Genomic DNA, 15,090 nt, shown 5'->3' on the forward strand with positions numbered 1-15,090 from the left:
AACCTGCTTCATTCAGCAATTTCTGCAGTAATTAACTAGGCAGAAGATGATGCAAATTCTTCCCAGACTCATAGGATCTGCAAGAAAAATATTGGGGTTTGGTTTACAGCTTCTAGAAGACAAAAGCCTTGGCAGTTTCTTGACCAGCAATATCTAGATTTAAGGCGCCTCCGCAAGAGGTTGCTGGGATCCTGCGCCCGGAGAGTCTGTGCTGCAGAAATGCATTAATTGCGGGAGCAGCTGGGACAGGAGCCTGCAGCTTCTTCAAGATTGATGCGGAAGAAGCAGAAAAGCCCGAGGAAAAGGGGATTAAGTAGCTGCTCCTTTGTGACACTGAAATCAAAGGTGCTGTCCCTGGACCGTGCGTCCCTTGGGTGCCAGCAGGGAGGGCGGTGGGGAAACCGGGAGGGGAGGGAGGCGGTGGACAACCAGGCTGCCAACCCAAAGGCCTTCAGAAGCGAAGCTCCTACTGCCGGCTTGTTTAATGATCAATGCCCTCAAGCCGCTAACGAGTTACTGATTCAGTGGCTGCCCGCGTGAGGCTTTGGCCGAGGATGAAGGAGGCAGAGGAATGATGGAGGGCAACTCCACTGTGGGATCCTTCGCCCCCGCGCAGCGGTTCAGCGTTGCTGACCTTGTTGTTGTAGTGGTTTATTTTTCCTTAAACGTTGCAGTGGGAATATGGGTAAGAGTGTTTTCTCTTGTTCCCTTTCTGCTTTCTGTTTTGAGTAGTGTGGAATACTTTGAAAGCCTCTATTATTTTCTTCTTGTCGTTCGCACTCGTTCTGTATTTCGTGTGTTGTGCTGCATTTGCTCTGTTGGGTTGTACGAAGCCTCCGCCCCGTTCACCCCCTGTGGAAGGACTCCCACAGCCCGAGAACGGGGTGGAATTAACCGCGGCACAAACCTCTCCCGTGGCCACCTGTCTGCTGGGCGTAAGCAGCTCTGCCGCTTGTCTATTAAAGGGTGTTGAGACAAATGTCCTGCTTAAAAGCAAAAGCCCTGAGCTGCCCGCGGTTTCAGACAAAGCCATTTCATCTGCCTTGCAGAAAAATCGTAGCCAAAGCTGGGCCTTATTAGCCAACCTGTCTGCTCGGGAGGGGCGCATCCTCCATGCTTCCCCCTCTCGGGGTGCCTCCTTTGCTATTCATGGCTCCAGGTACTCGGGGTGCAGCCACCGTTTTGTGTAATTAAGCTCGAGTTGTAGAGCTCCCATTAATTATCCAGAGTCTCCTGTCTCTTGGCTTCTTGTCTGGGAGACTTGGTTCTTGGTTTCTTGTCTGGGTTTGTGGGGAAAGGGTGCTCTGTGCTCATCTTTTCTCCTCCCAGTCTTCATGCAGGGTGAACAGGAACACCGTCAGTGGCTATTTCCTTGCTGGCAGAGACATGGCATGGTGGCCAGTAAGTAGAGACCTCTGTCCTTCTTGTGACAACCTGGGACAGCAGGGACATCGGGCACCACTGTTCCTCCCACCAAATTCCCTCTCCTGCGCCCCTGCTTTCCCCACCGCCTGCCCACGCTTTCCCCCACCCTGTAGACCTCCTCCTACCAGGATTTGTGTCCTTGGACCCGTTTCCTTTCTCATTGCATGAAGGGTGCTGGAGCCCACCTGGCCTGTTGAGCCTCCTCATAGGCTGCTCTGAACTTAGAGAGGGGTTCTTAGAGTCAGACATCTATCTCCACCATCCCTGTGTGCTCCTTATGGTTCCAACAAGACATGGGTGTCCCATCTTTCTTTTCTCCCTCCTCTTATTGCAGTATGATCTTGACAAATGGGTTGTAGGTCCTTCCCATGGACACAGGGCCACCTCCAGGCAGGGTGTGTGGCCACTGTGGCAAATGCAGCAACCTGTGACCCCCCGTCATCCTCCTGAAGACAAGAAAGTCCATCCAGAACCCACCAGGGATGCCCAGATGAGCTGAATGCGCGGGAGCGCTGGTTGCTGGGGTTCAAAATTGGAGCCTGTTAAGGGTTTTTCTTGCAAAATATGTAAATGTCCCACATCACACATGGTTTATCTTTGGCCACACTTTGCTTTTAGAATGTTGGGGAGGTCTGTGCTCTGCTGCTCCTGTTCAGATGTTATTTTTGCTGCCTCTTCTCCCTGAGTTATCCCTCGGGGCTGGGGAAGCACCGAAGCTGGTCCAGCTGGCACGACTGCTGGGCCGAGCTGCGGGGAGCCGGTGCCCGGGCACCCACAGCACCTCCTCTGCTCCTCCGCAGATCGGTGCCTCTCTCTTCGCCAGCAGCGAAGGCTCAGGGCTCTTCATCGGGCTGGCCGGGACTGGTGCTGCTGGGGGAATCGCTGTCACCGGCTTCGAGTGGAACGTAAGAAATGTGTCACGTTACTAAGAAAAATTGAGTTTCTCAAGCCACATGGCAGCAGATGGCCCATTTCACAGCAGCTTCACACAATGTCTCGAAAGGCTTGGGAGGAGTTGTGCAGGGGGTAATTAACGCAACCCTGCTAAGTCAGCTTCTCCGGCTCACATCTAGTGCACATACAGTGGGTTTGGAGTCAACGCGGGTCCATGTGCTCAGGGAGAAGGACGTTTCAGTGCAGAGTTTCCTAGTCCAGCCGAATAGGTCACCCATTCCCTGCTTCCCCACCCGTCACTTCCAAAGTCCTTGGGTTCTGCAGCAAAAATACAGCATTTGGCTTGCTTGGTGCTCAAGGAGTTAGTGGGAAATGTCTGGACAGGAGCTGAAGGGCTGAGGGGAGTGGGCTCCTGCTGGTGGGGATGCTAGAGGGTCTCCACCATGACCTCATGCACCTGTGCCTGCTGTCTGAAGCCATTTGGGGATGTAAATGTGCAGTTGAGGGTGAGCCAGAGCCAGGTCAGGAGCGGTGGATGGGGTCTAGCATTGCAATTGATGTTGAGCTGCAGCAGGATCAGCGGTTTTTCCGTCTGTGCCATGTTCCTCCTTCCCAACAGGCGACTTACGCTCTTCTGGCACTGGCCTGGGTGTTTGTGCCGGTCTACATCTCATCTGGGGTACGTAGAGCCTGCTGCGAGGAACGTGGCCCCAGCCAGGTCCCCTGCTCCCTGGAGAGCTGTCACCGCCGTCCTTTGAGACTTCCAAGCCCTGCTCTGGGAATACAACTGTCCCCTTGTCTTTCCCGGGACCATCCCCGGAGGAGGGGGCCTGGACAGGGCAGTGATCGCTCTCTTTTGCTCCGGCAGATTGTCACGATGCCCGAGTATCTCCAGCGAAGGTTTGGAGGGGAGAGGATCCGGATGTACCTCTCCGGCCTGTCGCTCCTGCTCTCCATTTTCACCAAAATCTCTGTGAGTAGCTCCCCCTCAACTCTGTGACAGATCCACGGCTGATTTCCAGCAAGTGAAAGGTTATTTTGGGGCTCAAACCTCGTGTAGCCAAGTTGGGGGAGAGCAGCTGCTGCAGAATGCGCCGGGGGGAGCAGGACAGGAGGTGGGAATTCATGGGGAGATGCCACTTGCAACACCCCGTGCATTTGTAGGTAGATCCAGCAGCGATGTTCGTGTCTGGGTGGCCCTGATGGATGTGTGGATCACTGTCAGGATTCCCGAATTCATGGAGCACTTGCCTTGTAGCAGAGGTTGGGGATGAAACGTGCGTGGGGGCTGGGTTGCATCGGCCGGGTTTTTCCTCCGCACTCCAGCAGTGATGCTTTCCAGCACTCCCCGAGGGACCCGGCAGAGCCGGGGACTGAATTGGGAATGCATTCCTTGCTTTAGGGCACAGGGGTTTGCTGAGGAAAAGAAGCCTTGCTGCACCTATAAGGTGCCCAAGCCTGTACAGAAAGTCCCTGATTTTTCAGGGACTTTTCCACAGGGATGTTTTACTCCCATTTTGGCCTCATTCACAGTTCCCTGTGTGCAGCCCCAGCTCCCGCTGCCCGCTTGGTAACCGCAGGAAGAGTTTATCCGAGGTAAAACAGCTAAAGAGCCTGTGACACCAGGCGAGCAGGAGAAAGCCGGGCACAGACAGCCCTGGGGGGCTGGAGACAGCGAGACAGAGATCAAGAGCAAACAGCTCAGAAATTATCTGGAGCAGAAAACACACCGGAGGGAGCAATCCTGCACGGATCCGATGGAGCAGGCGGATCTGAGACGGGGTCTGCTGAGGCTTCTGCATTTTGCCGGCTAAAAGAAATGTGCTTTGGCATGTGGCTGGCCGCAAGAAGCGGCTGTTTGCGTGGCAGGAGGGCCGATGCCGGAGCGTTTCCCCACGGCGAGGCGCTCAGTGCCTGCCTCTGCGCTCGCCAGCTCCCTGCTTGGCAAACACCAGCTTGGCTGGAGGCACCATCGCTCCCTCCGCGGAGTTTCTGCCTCCTCCCCGGGGGCTTCGCAGCACCAGGCCCCGGGCTGAGCTGTGGGGGGATCCTCTGGGTTTCCCTCCGAGGGATGTGGAGGACGCAGCAGCTCACGAACAGCTCTCATCCCATACCTCCGTCAGCGCTTAAGGCGGAGGGAGAGGCTGCCCCCGCCTTGGACAGACCCCAGCGCTGCGTGATGCGATGTCCCCAGCTCCAGGAGACCCCGTCTCCTTCCCGTGAGCTGCTCTGTGACCTCGGCCAAGGCACTATGCTTCGGGTTTTCAAGGCAGGTTGCAGGAGATGGCATCCCTTCCCGCGTTCCTGCTGTCGCAGGGCGTTCAGCGTGGCAGAGGTGGTGCTGGTGACTCTGTCGCTGCAGCTGCCACCTGTATTTCCCCCGCGCAAAACCATGTCCTGTCGTGCTGGAAGGCATTCTTCCCATAAAACTGATATTCTTTATACTCTTATCATTTATGGCATTGAAAATCCTATGGCATTTCTCCTGAAATCAGCCTGGTGGCTCCCGGAGCACCAGTTCAGTTTGCAAGATTGGGCAGTGACGCTTTAATGTCCCCTAATTGTCCTCACGTCCAGTAAACTGTTGTTCCACTCCATTGTGCTGCTCAGGAGACAACTCTCTCTCCTGGTCCCGATGAAGACCTGGGAGGAGCTCGAGGGAGATGCTGGAGCATCTGTGTCTGTGGTGCTGGTTCCTGGGATCTGCGTGAATCCCTGCTGGGGTTGAAAAGGAGAGGTTGGAAGCTGGGATAGGATTTCTGGTGGGGTAGTTTGTTCTTGCTGGTTGGAATTTGAAGAACGAAATCACCAGTAGTTTGAGGGCTGGTTGGTTTTGAATCTCTTTCCAGACTACCACAGACGTCCCCTCTTCTCTTACAAAACAGTGCCCTACCATGCCATGGGGATGTGCTTGGTCCCTTTGGTTTCCAGTCTCTCCATGGCTTTGCCCAGAAGGGATGGATGTCCTACAAGTTCATTCTTAGCTCGGGAGACCTTGCCTAACACCAGACGAACCTGTAGATGACCTCTGCGCAGTGCCTGCACCGATGGGAATCTCCGCGGTTCTCCTGGCCCTTCTCAGCACGTCCTTGTGTTTGGAGCTTGGTGGACACTCCCAAATACCTCTTCCTGTGCCTTTTCTCAGCCACTGCTATAGTTTCTTTGGTCTGCTGAGCTTTCTCTGATCTCTGAGTCATGCAGGATGCAACACAAGAGGCATCAGCCTAATAAGGGGATTATCTTGGCATCTGGCTCCATTCATGGTAAATCTCACAAACAATGGTTGTTTCCAGCAGTGGGTTGGGATGAATGTCTGTGGACATGTGGGGCGTTGCCAGACTGGCCCGATGTCCTGTCCCTGGTGGTGTCCACAGCCAGGGGCGTGGGAGGAGGGTGCGAAACTCAGGGCAATTAGGCAGCTCTGTCGCCCGGCGGGGGTTTCCTTTGGTCCTCACTGGGGGCTGCCTCAAAGCCTGGTACTTGCTGGTCTTTTCCTGCCTCCTCTCCCTGCAGACGTTGGATTTGTGCATGAATCTCCACTCCAGGTTCTCCTGAGTGAGACACGGCGTCACTGCTGCTCCCTTGGTTCTTCTTTTGGGGCAGGGGGGATGACAGTCCTTCTTTGCCTGGCATTTACCCTTTGGTGAACCCCAACCCTCCACGTTTCATGGCAGGGTGCAGCAGGGCAGCCCAAAGTCCTGCTGAGAGATGGTGTCCCCCACGTCTAGGATCATGTGGGGAGTTGCACAGGTGTCCTAGCCTTGGCGAAGAGCCCCTGGAGACTCCTCTGTACCCTGGGTAACTTGTTCTGCTGAGGCTTTGGCTTCGCCAATTGTTAAATCCAAGTTGTTTCTAAAGCCAGCTTTCATTGGGAAGGCATTAACCATGTTGGGTAAGAACGAGTTTCCAAGTGAGGTCACTGGTGGAGGCAGGGATCTCACTGGATTACGAGGCCTGACTTCAAAGGCTTGTCCTCTCCTTTTACAGTTGAAAAGACTTGTTTTATGAATAGGTCATGCCTGGTTTTAATTAGCTTGTTTTTGTATTTGGGATGTCTTATTAATGACCCAGTCACATGTGCTTTTATTTTTTCCCACCCTAGCAGAATTACCAGGAAGGGAGGTGGAGATACCTCTGCTTCCTCATAGCAAAGGTTTAGGCTCATTTGCAGACGACTGCAAAAACGATTAAGCATTGAGAAAGCCAGGAGAAGCAGTTATGAAACACCTTGTCCAGGTCTGAGTCTTTGCAGCTGGGTTCTGGAGAAGGGTTGCTGGAGAAGCAGGCAGTCACGGGGGTAGACGACTTTCTGGCAGGTGTTGATGTGACAAGGGACGGATCCCTCCAAGGGACACTGGGAGCTCCAGAAGACACCAAGGATGCTTGGCTGGAACTGTGCTTGGGAGGCTCAAAATATTCTGGGTTCCCGCTTCAGGTTGTGTTGGGAGGAGATGGTTGAGGGCCTTTGTTTGGGGCTTTTCTGCCTTGTAGTTGAAGCTTGCAGTGCCTGAATGGCTTAGCTGTCTTCTTGTAGGGCAGCTTGGTGGTCTCACTGGTATCAGGCTGTGGTTGGATTGCATTTGTGGTGGAAAGGCATCAGAGGAGGCCACTAGTAGAGGCACATGGTTGCCTGTGAGTTGGTTCCTCTTCAGCGGGACATTCCAGGGTTGAATTGCCTCTCGGTGCTGGCAAGAGCAATCCCGGAGATATGGCCAAGCCCAAGTGCAGCTGAGGACAAGTAGTACCTCCCTTGGGAATGCCAGGCATGACTGGTATAAAGCCTGGTCCAGATGTCATGGAAGAGTCCCTGAATTGGGATCCTCAAGATCATGGTGTAAGTGCTCTTCTGGTAGATTTGATTTGTGATTTAATCAACATGCCTAACGGTGTGGGCTCATCTGCTAGGGAACGGGCTTTCATGTTGTGCTGAAGCTGGATGTGTGCTCACCAACTGGATTTCATGGCTGATGGAGCCCTGGTAGGTGGCACGTGCCTTGGTTTTTCCATTGTGAGATCCTGTGTAGCCCCTCTCCATCACATGATGATGGTCAGTGCTGGGAGGAGGAAGGGCAGAGCTGAGGGAAGGAGGTGCGATATGGGAAATAACACCAGTCCTCCATGTTACTAATCCCAAGCGACTGCTCCCGCATGACCAGGCAAGACAGCCCTGTTGTTTGGGGGATGGTTTCTGGGAGGTGTGTGAAGACAGATGTCAAATCAGAGCTGATGCCTTGGCTGTGGGAAGCCGTCACAGCTCCAGGCAAGGGTGTGGAGTCAGCTCGTCTTGCCTTTTCCTGCCCCTTCTGGCCTTGTTTCCTTCTCCAAATAAGGTTTTTGTGAAGATATCTCAGCTGAGCAGTGGGGATGGCTGGATCTCAGCTGTGGGTGGAGATGTGGTAGTGGTGGCATGGGCACTGCCTGCTGTGCCTGGTCCTTTTCTCTCGCAGCATTGCTGCTTTGTTGGAGGAGGTGCCCCAGGCCCCTCTGAGTCTCTGCTTTAGGTCTCATTTTCACGATACCGTGACCAGACCTCCCTGTGTGGGAAATGGTGGCCACTTTTGGGGTGTCAATCATCTCGAGGGAGTCTGGCGGCTGAGTGAGCTCCAGGCCTGCGCTGACTCCCCTGGGCAGAGGCACGCTCCTGGCGTCCCTGTGGGATGCGACACGGACACAGGAGATGCTGTGGCTTGTGCATGTGTGGATGGACAACATGTTGGATGTGGAGTCGGTCTGTCCTTCCGTGGCCAAGCAGAAACCCTGAGCCTCTCCCAGGGGCCTTGCAAGGGGGGCTGCAAAGGTCAGGGAATGCGTTGGAGGACGCGCTTGTGCTGGTCCGTGCTGGGGTGCAGGACCTCTGGGCTGCTGTTTGTTTGGGGCCAAAAGCAACTTCTGCCATTTACCCATGCCTTGGCTTCCCCCCTTTTGCAAAACCAGGAGATGTTTTCCCAGAGATGTTCAACAAAGAAGTGGTTTGGTGTTGGGGCAAGGCTCAGGAATGGCAATCCTGGTGGTCTTGTGCTCTCTGCTGGGGTTGCCCGTGTATGGTCCTCACCATGGAGTGGCTGTCAAGGTTGAAACACTGCTGTGGCCCCCAAGGATGAGGGCAGCACCCTGTCCTTCCCTACCAGCCACCCACCTGAGCACCACTAATAGGCTTGAGCGACGTGGCGCAGAATTGCCCCATCCATCACTAAAGGCATTGCAGGTACCAGCAAACACCTTGAAAAGTCCCTGCGCCTGCGAGGAGATCCCCTCCTGCCCTCAGCAGCGTTTTTAGGCTCGCTGCCTCCCTCCCGACCGGTCTGACGGCCCGGACTGTTGAGGTGCAACTGGGGAGGAGGGAGCGGGTCCTTGGCAGCCTCCTTGCTGGCAGCGCGGGTGCCAGGAGGGCGAATCCTGCCAAGCAGAACATGAAATACCAGCTACAGCCACCCCTGTGCATCAGCCCTGTGGGGGCTGTTGGGGTGCGGAAACGTCAGAGGTGTGCTGGACTGGATGGAGGGGCAGCTTGGGAGGCCTCCAAGGAGCACCCAGGGGTGCCATTTTTTTGGGGGAGTGCAGCCCCCAACCCTCCAGGTTCATACCAGGTGCCCCATCTCCAGGACTCTGCAGACAGCATGGTGAGATGCCACCTGGAGAGCAAGGCATCACCATCGGCAGAGGGAACTGGAGGTACTCAGGGTGGCATGAAGGTAGCTCAGGTCAGGGTCTGATCCTGTGAAGGTCTGAGTATCTCTAGCTCCCTGCTTTGGTCTCAAAGGTGGTGGCAGCACTGATGCCCCAAGGCACCCCATCTCTGGCCCTTATGTCCTGTCCCACTGCCTGCATCTGACTGGGCCCGGTTGCAAATGACTGCTGGAGCTGCCTGCTCTGCTCTTTGGGGGCTGGGGGAAGGTGGCCTGTGACACCCATCCGCAGCGGTGACATTGCCACCTGCGTGGGACCCCGGGTTCCAGCGCTGGCTTTGGGAAGTGTCCTCCTGGCGTGTGTAGTGCAACGTCCTTGCTGTACCCATGGTGTTGACTATTTCCCTGCTGTCCTGCTCTTGCAACAGCCCTTGGGTGCTGTCTAGCCACCTGGATGCCACTTCTCCCAGCCCCTGTGTTTCTTCTTCCACGCACAGACGGACCTGTACTCGGGGGCCCTCTTCGTGCAAGTCTGCCTGGGCTGGGACCTTTACCTCTCCACCGTCCTGATGCTGGTGGTCACGGGGCTCTACACCATTGCGGGTAGGTTGCTCAGCCTCTCCCGGCCTCAACTTTTCTCCTTTGGTTGAACCACACCACTTTCACTCCTGCTTTTATTTTATTTTGATTTTCTTTTTTTTTTTTTCCTCCTGGAAGGTCATTAGGGATTTATACTAATGGGGTTCATATTCCCCGCCCTATCCAGCCAGTATCTGAGCATCCTTCTTGAGTGTCAGCTTAGGCAATGACTCAATGCATGACCTCTCCTTTGTCATTACGACTTTTCATTTGTAATAACTCCTCCTCCGCCATGTAGTTAAGTGCTTTCTTGTGTGTGTACCTATTTGTAACAGCAATAATCAGGGCTTCTCCTATTACAGGACGATTACTATGGAATCTACAATCTGAGAGCCCTTTACCCGGCTCATTTCCCTACCACTTGCCCTGCCCGCAACGTGACTTGCTGCCCTCCTTCTGCAAAGCTTTCGGGAATATTTCTTGCCCACGCTTCCCTGGCGTGGGACCAGCTATTTTTGTGCAGGGTGAATCCATACAGTTCTTTTGTGATACGGAGGTGATGAGGGTTCGGAGCTGGAGTTGGAAATTATGGGTTCCTAGCTCTCGGACCACAGGACCATGTATTTGCGTGCCAATAATAACCCTTTCGGTTATTATTTTGGCTGGGACGTTCCCTCCCCTGCTAGTGCCGGTGGAGACACCCGGCACTAAATTCTCCCTCGCTATCTCGTCCCAGCCATCAGAACGGGAAACAGCTTAAGTCCGTACGAAACACGGTGGATTTTGCAAGAGTTTGGTTTTAAGCAAATCCCATCTCGGGGTTTTTTTCCTGCCCACAAGGCTTGTTGTGAAGTAAGGCATTTCGGCGTGAGCTCAGGCAGAGGGTGTGACCGCTGCGTCACCCTCATCCTGAGAACATCCCTCCGTATCCCAGGGAGGGTGCAGCCCTGAATTCCCGGGACGTGAGTCAGTGACTGGGGTTGAAACTGGTTCAATTTCTGACCCATTTTTCTCTGGCTCCTCTACTTTTTTTAATGCTTTTGTTCATCTGCTGAGTAATTGCTCCCTGGCTAGGGAAGGAGGTCCTGGGTTGGCAGCAGGTCTGGAGGGAGAGCTTGGGATGGAAAGGGAGAAATGCTGCTGGCTGGCCAAGGGGGATCTCGCTGGAAAAACAAAACTGTAGGGTTGGGAGGAGAGCTGAGGGGTGTACGAAGGGGGAGGGACTGGCTTGGTGTTAGGGAGAGGTGGGATGAATGATGAGATCAATGTCCTAAATGTGTCTGCTTGCTGGAGCATCCAAAGAGCTGGGGCTGGCTGGTGTCCTCCTGACTGCGTGGGGACGCGGCGCCACATCTCCCTGGTCCCACCATCCCTCACCTCCCTTTCCCTGCCCCGGGTGGGATCACAGCCCCCGTGGCTATCGGCTGCTTCCCCCACCCCATCTGCAGGGGACCCACCGAGGAGCTGCTCCCCCTTCACGCTCCCACTGCACCCCATCACAGCGGTGTCGGCAGGACAAGGCTGGTGACAGGCACGTCCCCGTGAGCACGGGCAGCTTTATTGGGACTTCACAACCAAACCCGAAGCCGGTGGCACTCCCGACACTGTGCTCTGCTCTGCTCTTGTGCAGGGGGGCTGGCGGCTGTCATCTACACTGATGCGCTGCAGACACTCATCATGGTCCTCGGAGCCATCATGCTGGCGGTGAAAGGTGAGAGCTGGGGCAGCACGGTTTCCCCTTCCATGGGGACATTCTCTCCCCACTTGGGTGGTCTTGGAAATAAATAAAAAGACTCAGTTTGAGCAATCCAGCGGCCGAGATGCCCAGCAGGTCTGTGGTTCCCCTGTGTCCCCTCTGCCACTGTTCTTCCCCTACGTGCCATTCCTCTGGGTGAAGATGCCATGAAGCATCCCCCTGGTCCTCCATGTGGAACCGTCCCCAGCACTGGTGACATTCCTTTGGCGATTGGTGCTCCGCGTGTTTGCCTCTAGTCCATGCACTCGGAGAGACTGATCAAGGGTCTGGCAGCGAAGCAGCGTTTCCAGTTTTGCTCTGGAAAACCTGCAGCGGCGTTGCAGTGGGGTCTTCAAACCGGATCCCACCGCACGGGGACGTGCGTGGCAGAAGGTGGTGCCGGGTTGAGGCGCCGCTGCAGGGCACTGCCTGGGGATGCAGAGCATGGTGCCATGCCTTCCTCCTGGTTGGAGCATCACCAGCCCTTCCTGAACACTCAGCAGTGTTGTGTCTCCGTACATTTAGCCGCAGAGCACCCTTGTGAGGCTGGGAGCTTTCATCAGCCCTGCTCTGCCACCGGGGCTCTTGGCCCTGAGGAGTAGGAGGCAAAAAGTCAGGTCCCAGCTTCAAAGGCAGGCGTTTAACTACAGAGGATGATTTCCGGAGGCACTCCTGAGATGGTTTCCACCGTCTCCTGGAGAATTCTGCTTAGGCGGGCGGGTAGGAAAGGCTTTGACCCAACGCTGCCCGGGAGCTCAGCTGTGGAGGTGGGAGCAGCTCCAGACCTGCAGCCAGCCCGGTCCCGCGGCTGCTCCCCTGTGCAAAAGCGGAGCTTGCTCCTGGGCAAGCCCTGTACGCAGCAAAGTGTATTTACAAAAAAAACAAATGAAAGGACAGATACTTCCCAGAGAAGTAACAATAATACCAAATACCCCAGCAGGAGCAAGGAGCTGCACCAGGCAGAGGAGCACGTTGCGTTGCCTCTCTGAGCAGATGGGAGCGGTGGCCGCAGCCTTTGTGTTAGATGAGGTGCTTGGACGTTGCTGATGGTTGTCTGAAGCTGTAGTTGGCCATGGGGCGCTCTCAGGCTTGTGTCTGGCGAGCTTGGCTGGGTGCAGCAGCGCAGAGCCAGACTGAGGAGAACAGGCAGGCAAAGCCTGGAAAATCCCCTCCAGCGACTGCAGAGCCCAGCTTTTTTTGGCTTTGCCAACCTGCAAATCCCGGCAGGGTGCGTGCAGGGAGGTGAGGGTGCTTGGGAGAGGGACTGATCCAGGGGAGCCAGGAGACAAGCTGCTGGTCACACAGTTTTTTTCCATGGGTTGCAGGAGACCCAAGGACCTGGAGGCTGGTCTGGAGGCTGGGACGCCTTAAGGGTCCTCGGTTTTCTCCAGCTCTTGTCAAGCTCTAATAAAGGATACTCTCCATGTTTTATCTTGTTCGTATCTTCAGACCGTGGCAGCTGCAGCAGTGATGCTAACGCCCATCTGTGAAGCTGCGGCTGCTCTGGGTCCGCTCTGCCCAGACCGTTGCCTCCCCGCTGCTGCTGAAGGGATGGAAAAGCGTATTGCTTGGCTCCGAGGTCGCATCTCCCGAGGGAGAGCAGGAGGGGTGTGCAAATCCTCCCCGGGATGCTGGGCAGAGCAGCCTCCAGTTGGACAACAAGCGGGTGCAGGCCGAGGGGTTGTAGGCAGATCGATTAATAGAGGGCTTGGTGGCTGTTTCAGTGGGTGGCGGTGCCGGCGGTGGCTCTGCTCTGCTCCGGCACCACGGGTAAGGAAGACTGTGCCATCCTGCACCCCATTCAATGTTCACAGCGGGGATATTAGTCCCGGCGGAGCCCACAGGCTGCAGCCCAGCGTCTGCAGGCTGAGCTCCCCCTGCCCCGAGGTTTTTGCCCTGCTCTTCCGTCCCAGCAAGAGTAGGTGTCACGACTTGCCGGCGAACACCTTTGGGAAGGGAGCAGCCCCGCACCCCCGGGCGCGAATCTCTGCTTTCAGCCTCTGCCTCTGGAGAGCCTTTGTTGGTGCTCAACGCCCATGCAAAGCTTGGGAGTAGCCGGTGCCTGGATAAACCAAGCGCTGGAGGGGGGCCAGGGATGCTTGCACAAGAGCGGGAGGAGTTTACAAGTGCTGACGCCCCGTGAAAGACGGGGGGCTGGTTTGCAAAGCTGGGGCAGGGGGCCACGGTGGATGATGCCCCTTTGCAAAGTCCCCAAAAGTCTCAGGTCAGAGGGATGCCCTGGGATGGGGACAGGGCTGCGGGTCATTACTGGAAATGACAGGGCTGCAGGGAGAGGGCTGTCCTCAGGCAGGAGGGGATGACGGAGCAGGGGGGGTGTCTTGGAAACTGGGATTTGCTCAGTCTGGCTCTTGATGGCAATCCCAGTGTCCAGCACTCGATGCCTGAGGGATTTGCTCTCGGTCTAAAGACGGCTCATGGGCACGGTCCGGCAAGAGGGTGATTTCTCAGGAGCACGTTCCCACCCCACGCTGCTGCGTTGGAGGGGGCTGAGCTGAGGGTCCGACCGCAGCCCATGGGTGGGGGTGGAAGAGATGCCAGGGTGTGAGACCCAGACCGGACTGAGTGGGGGGGAATCCACCAAGGGATGCTCATGGGACTTGCTTTGAGTCTGCCCCTCATGAGCCCAATGGGGGCCCCACAGCCTCCTCTCCTGAGCACCAGCAGCTGCTGTGGGCATGGAAGTGCCAACACACTCCCTGCTTATCTCCTCCATAGCTGCTGCTTGGGTGGCCGTGACGTGTGGGGGGAGTGGGGCAGGTGCCTCCCATCCCTCCCTCCTCCGAAAAGCGATGCCTCTGGCTCCAAAATTCTCCTGCTGGAGGTACTGGGGGAGCTGCAAGGAGCGTTCAGCCTGTGCATGCCCCCCAGGAGCGGGGCGGCGGTGGGGGGCCAGGGCAGAGCCCGGGGCTGGTGGCTGCGGCGCGGGCGGGAGGAGAGCCAAGGCGGCTGCCAAGGGCTCGGAGGCTCGCTTGCTAGGGCTTGTTCATGGCACGTACTCCTCAGCAGGGCTCAGGCTGAGGAGTCCATTTCCTAGGAAAAATACAGCAGGGAGGGTTTTGTTTTGGTGTTTTTTGTTTTTTTCTCCCACTGGTTGCTGAAGTTTTGGGGATGGAACTGGGGCGGGGGGAGGGTGCTGGGGAAACGCTCAGAGGGGTAGAAAACATTTGGCTGGAGATTTTTGCCAAGGCACCTTGAACTGTAGTATACCAAGTCAAAGGCTAGCTAATCTTGCATTTTAATAGTCCTAGGTGAGTTTCCCTTGCTCTGGGACCAGGGAGCTTTAACAAACAGGTTGCTTTTACAGTACGAGATTAAAAGAGGTGGGTCCCTTGAGGAGCCTTTATCCCGGCACACGGGTCACCCTCCAAAGGGAGGGTAGGACCATAATGGGACCTGCTGTGCAAAACGTTAAAAGAAGAGTCTCTTAAATAACTAGAAGAAAACACGAACACGAATAAGCCCTCCCTCTCTGGGCAGCACTTCTGGGTTAACAAGTTGGTGAGCATTTTGCCAGCTGAACTCAGAAGCAACCGGGTTTTGCTCGACTCTAACCAGCCTCCCCCGACGATGCTTTCTAGCTTTTAACGAGATCGGAGGTTACCCCAACCTGGAAGAGGCCTATTTAAAAGCTGTGCCATCCAAGATTGTTCCCAACACTACCTGCCACCTGCCCAGAGCGGATGCAATGCACCTTTTCCGACACCCAGTCTCTGGAGATCTGCCGTGGACCGGGATGACTTTCGGGCTGTCTATCATGGCCACGTGGTACTGGTGCACCGACCAGGTAAATGTAAACAAGATTCCCCTGCC

General features: G+C 55.8%; 1 protein-coding gene across 4 annotated transcripts in view; it reads left to right on the forward strand.

Annotated features, from left to right (window-relative positions):
• The first annotated feature begins 574 nt into the window (after positions 1-574).
• The window catches only part of SLC5A10 (solute carrier family 5 member 10), a 40,668-nt gene continuing 26,152 nt past the window's right edge, over positions 575-15,090 (forward strand). For 2 of the 4 annotated variants that reach the window (XM_054213077.1, XM_054213078.1), the window contains exons 1-8: positions 575-685; positions 1,330-1,401; positions 2,226-2,330; positions 2,939-2,998; positions 3,188-3,292; positions 9,443-9,548; positions 11,155-11,235; positions 14,859-15,064. In XM_054213077.1, coding sequence (XP_054069052.1) covers positions 575-685; positions 1,330-1,401; positions 2,226-2,330; positions 2,939-2,998; positions 3,188-3,292; positions 9,443-9,548; positions 11,155-11,235; positions 14,859-15,064 — 846 coding nt within the window. The remainder of the gene's footprint in view (positions 686-1,329; positions 1,402-2,225; positions 2,331-2,938; positions 2,999-3,187; positions 3,293-9,442; positions 9,549-11,154; positions 11,236-14,858; positions 15,065-15,090) is intronic. The other 2 variants (XM_054213079.1, XM_054213080.1) reach the window with 2 other exon arrangements.

The sequence above is a fragment of the Rissa tridactyla genome, chromosome 8 (assembly GCF_028500815.1).
Source record: "Rissa tridactyla isolate bRisTri1 chromosome 8, bRisTri1.patW.cur.20221130, whole genome shotgun sequence".
Classification (NCBI taxonomy): Eukaryota; Metazoa; Chordata; class Aves; order Charadriiformes; family Laridae; genus Rissa; species Rissa tridactyla.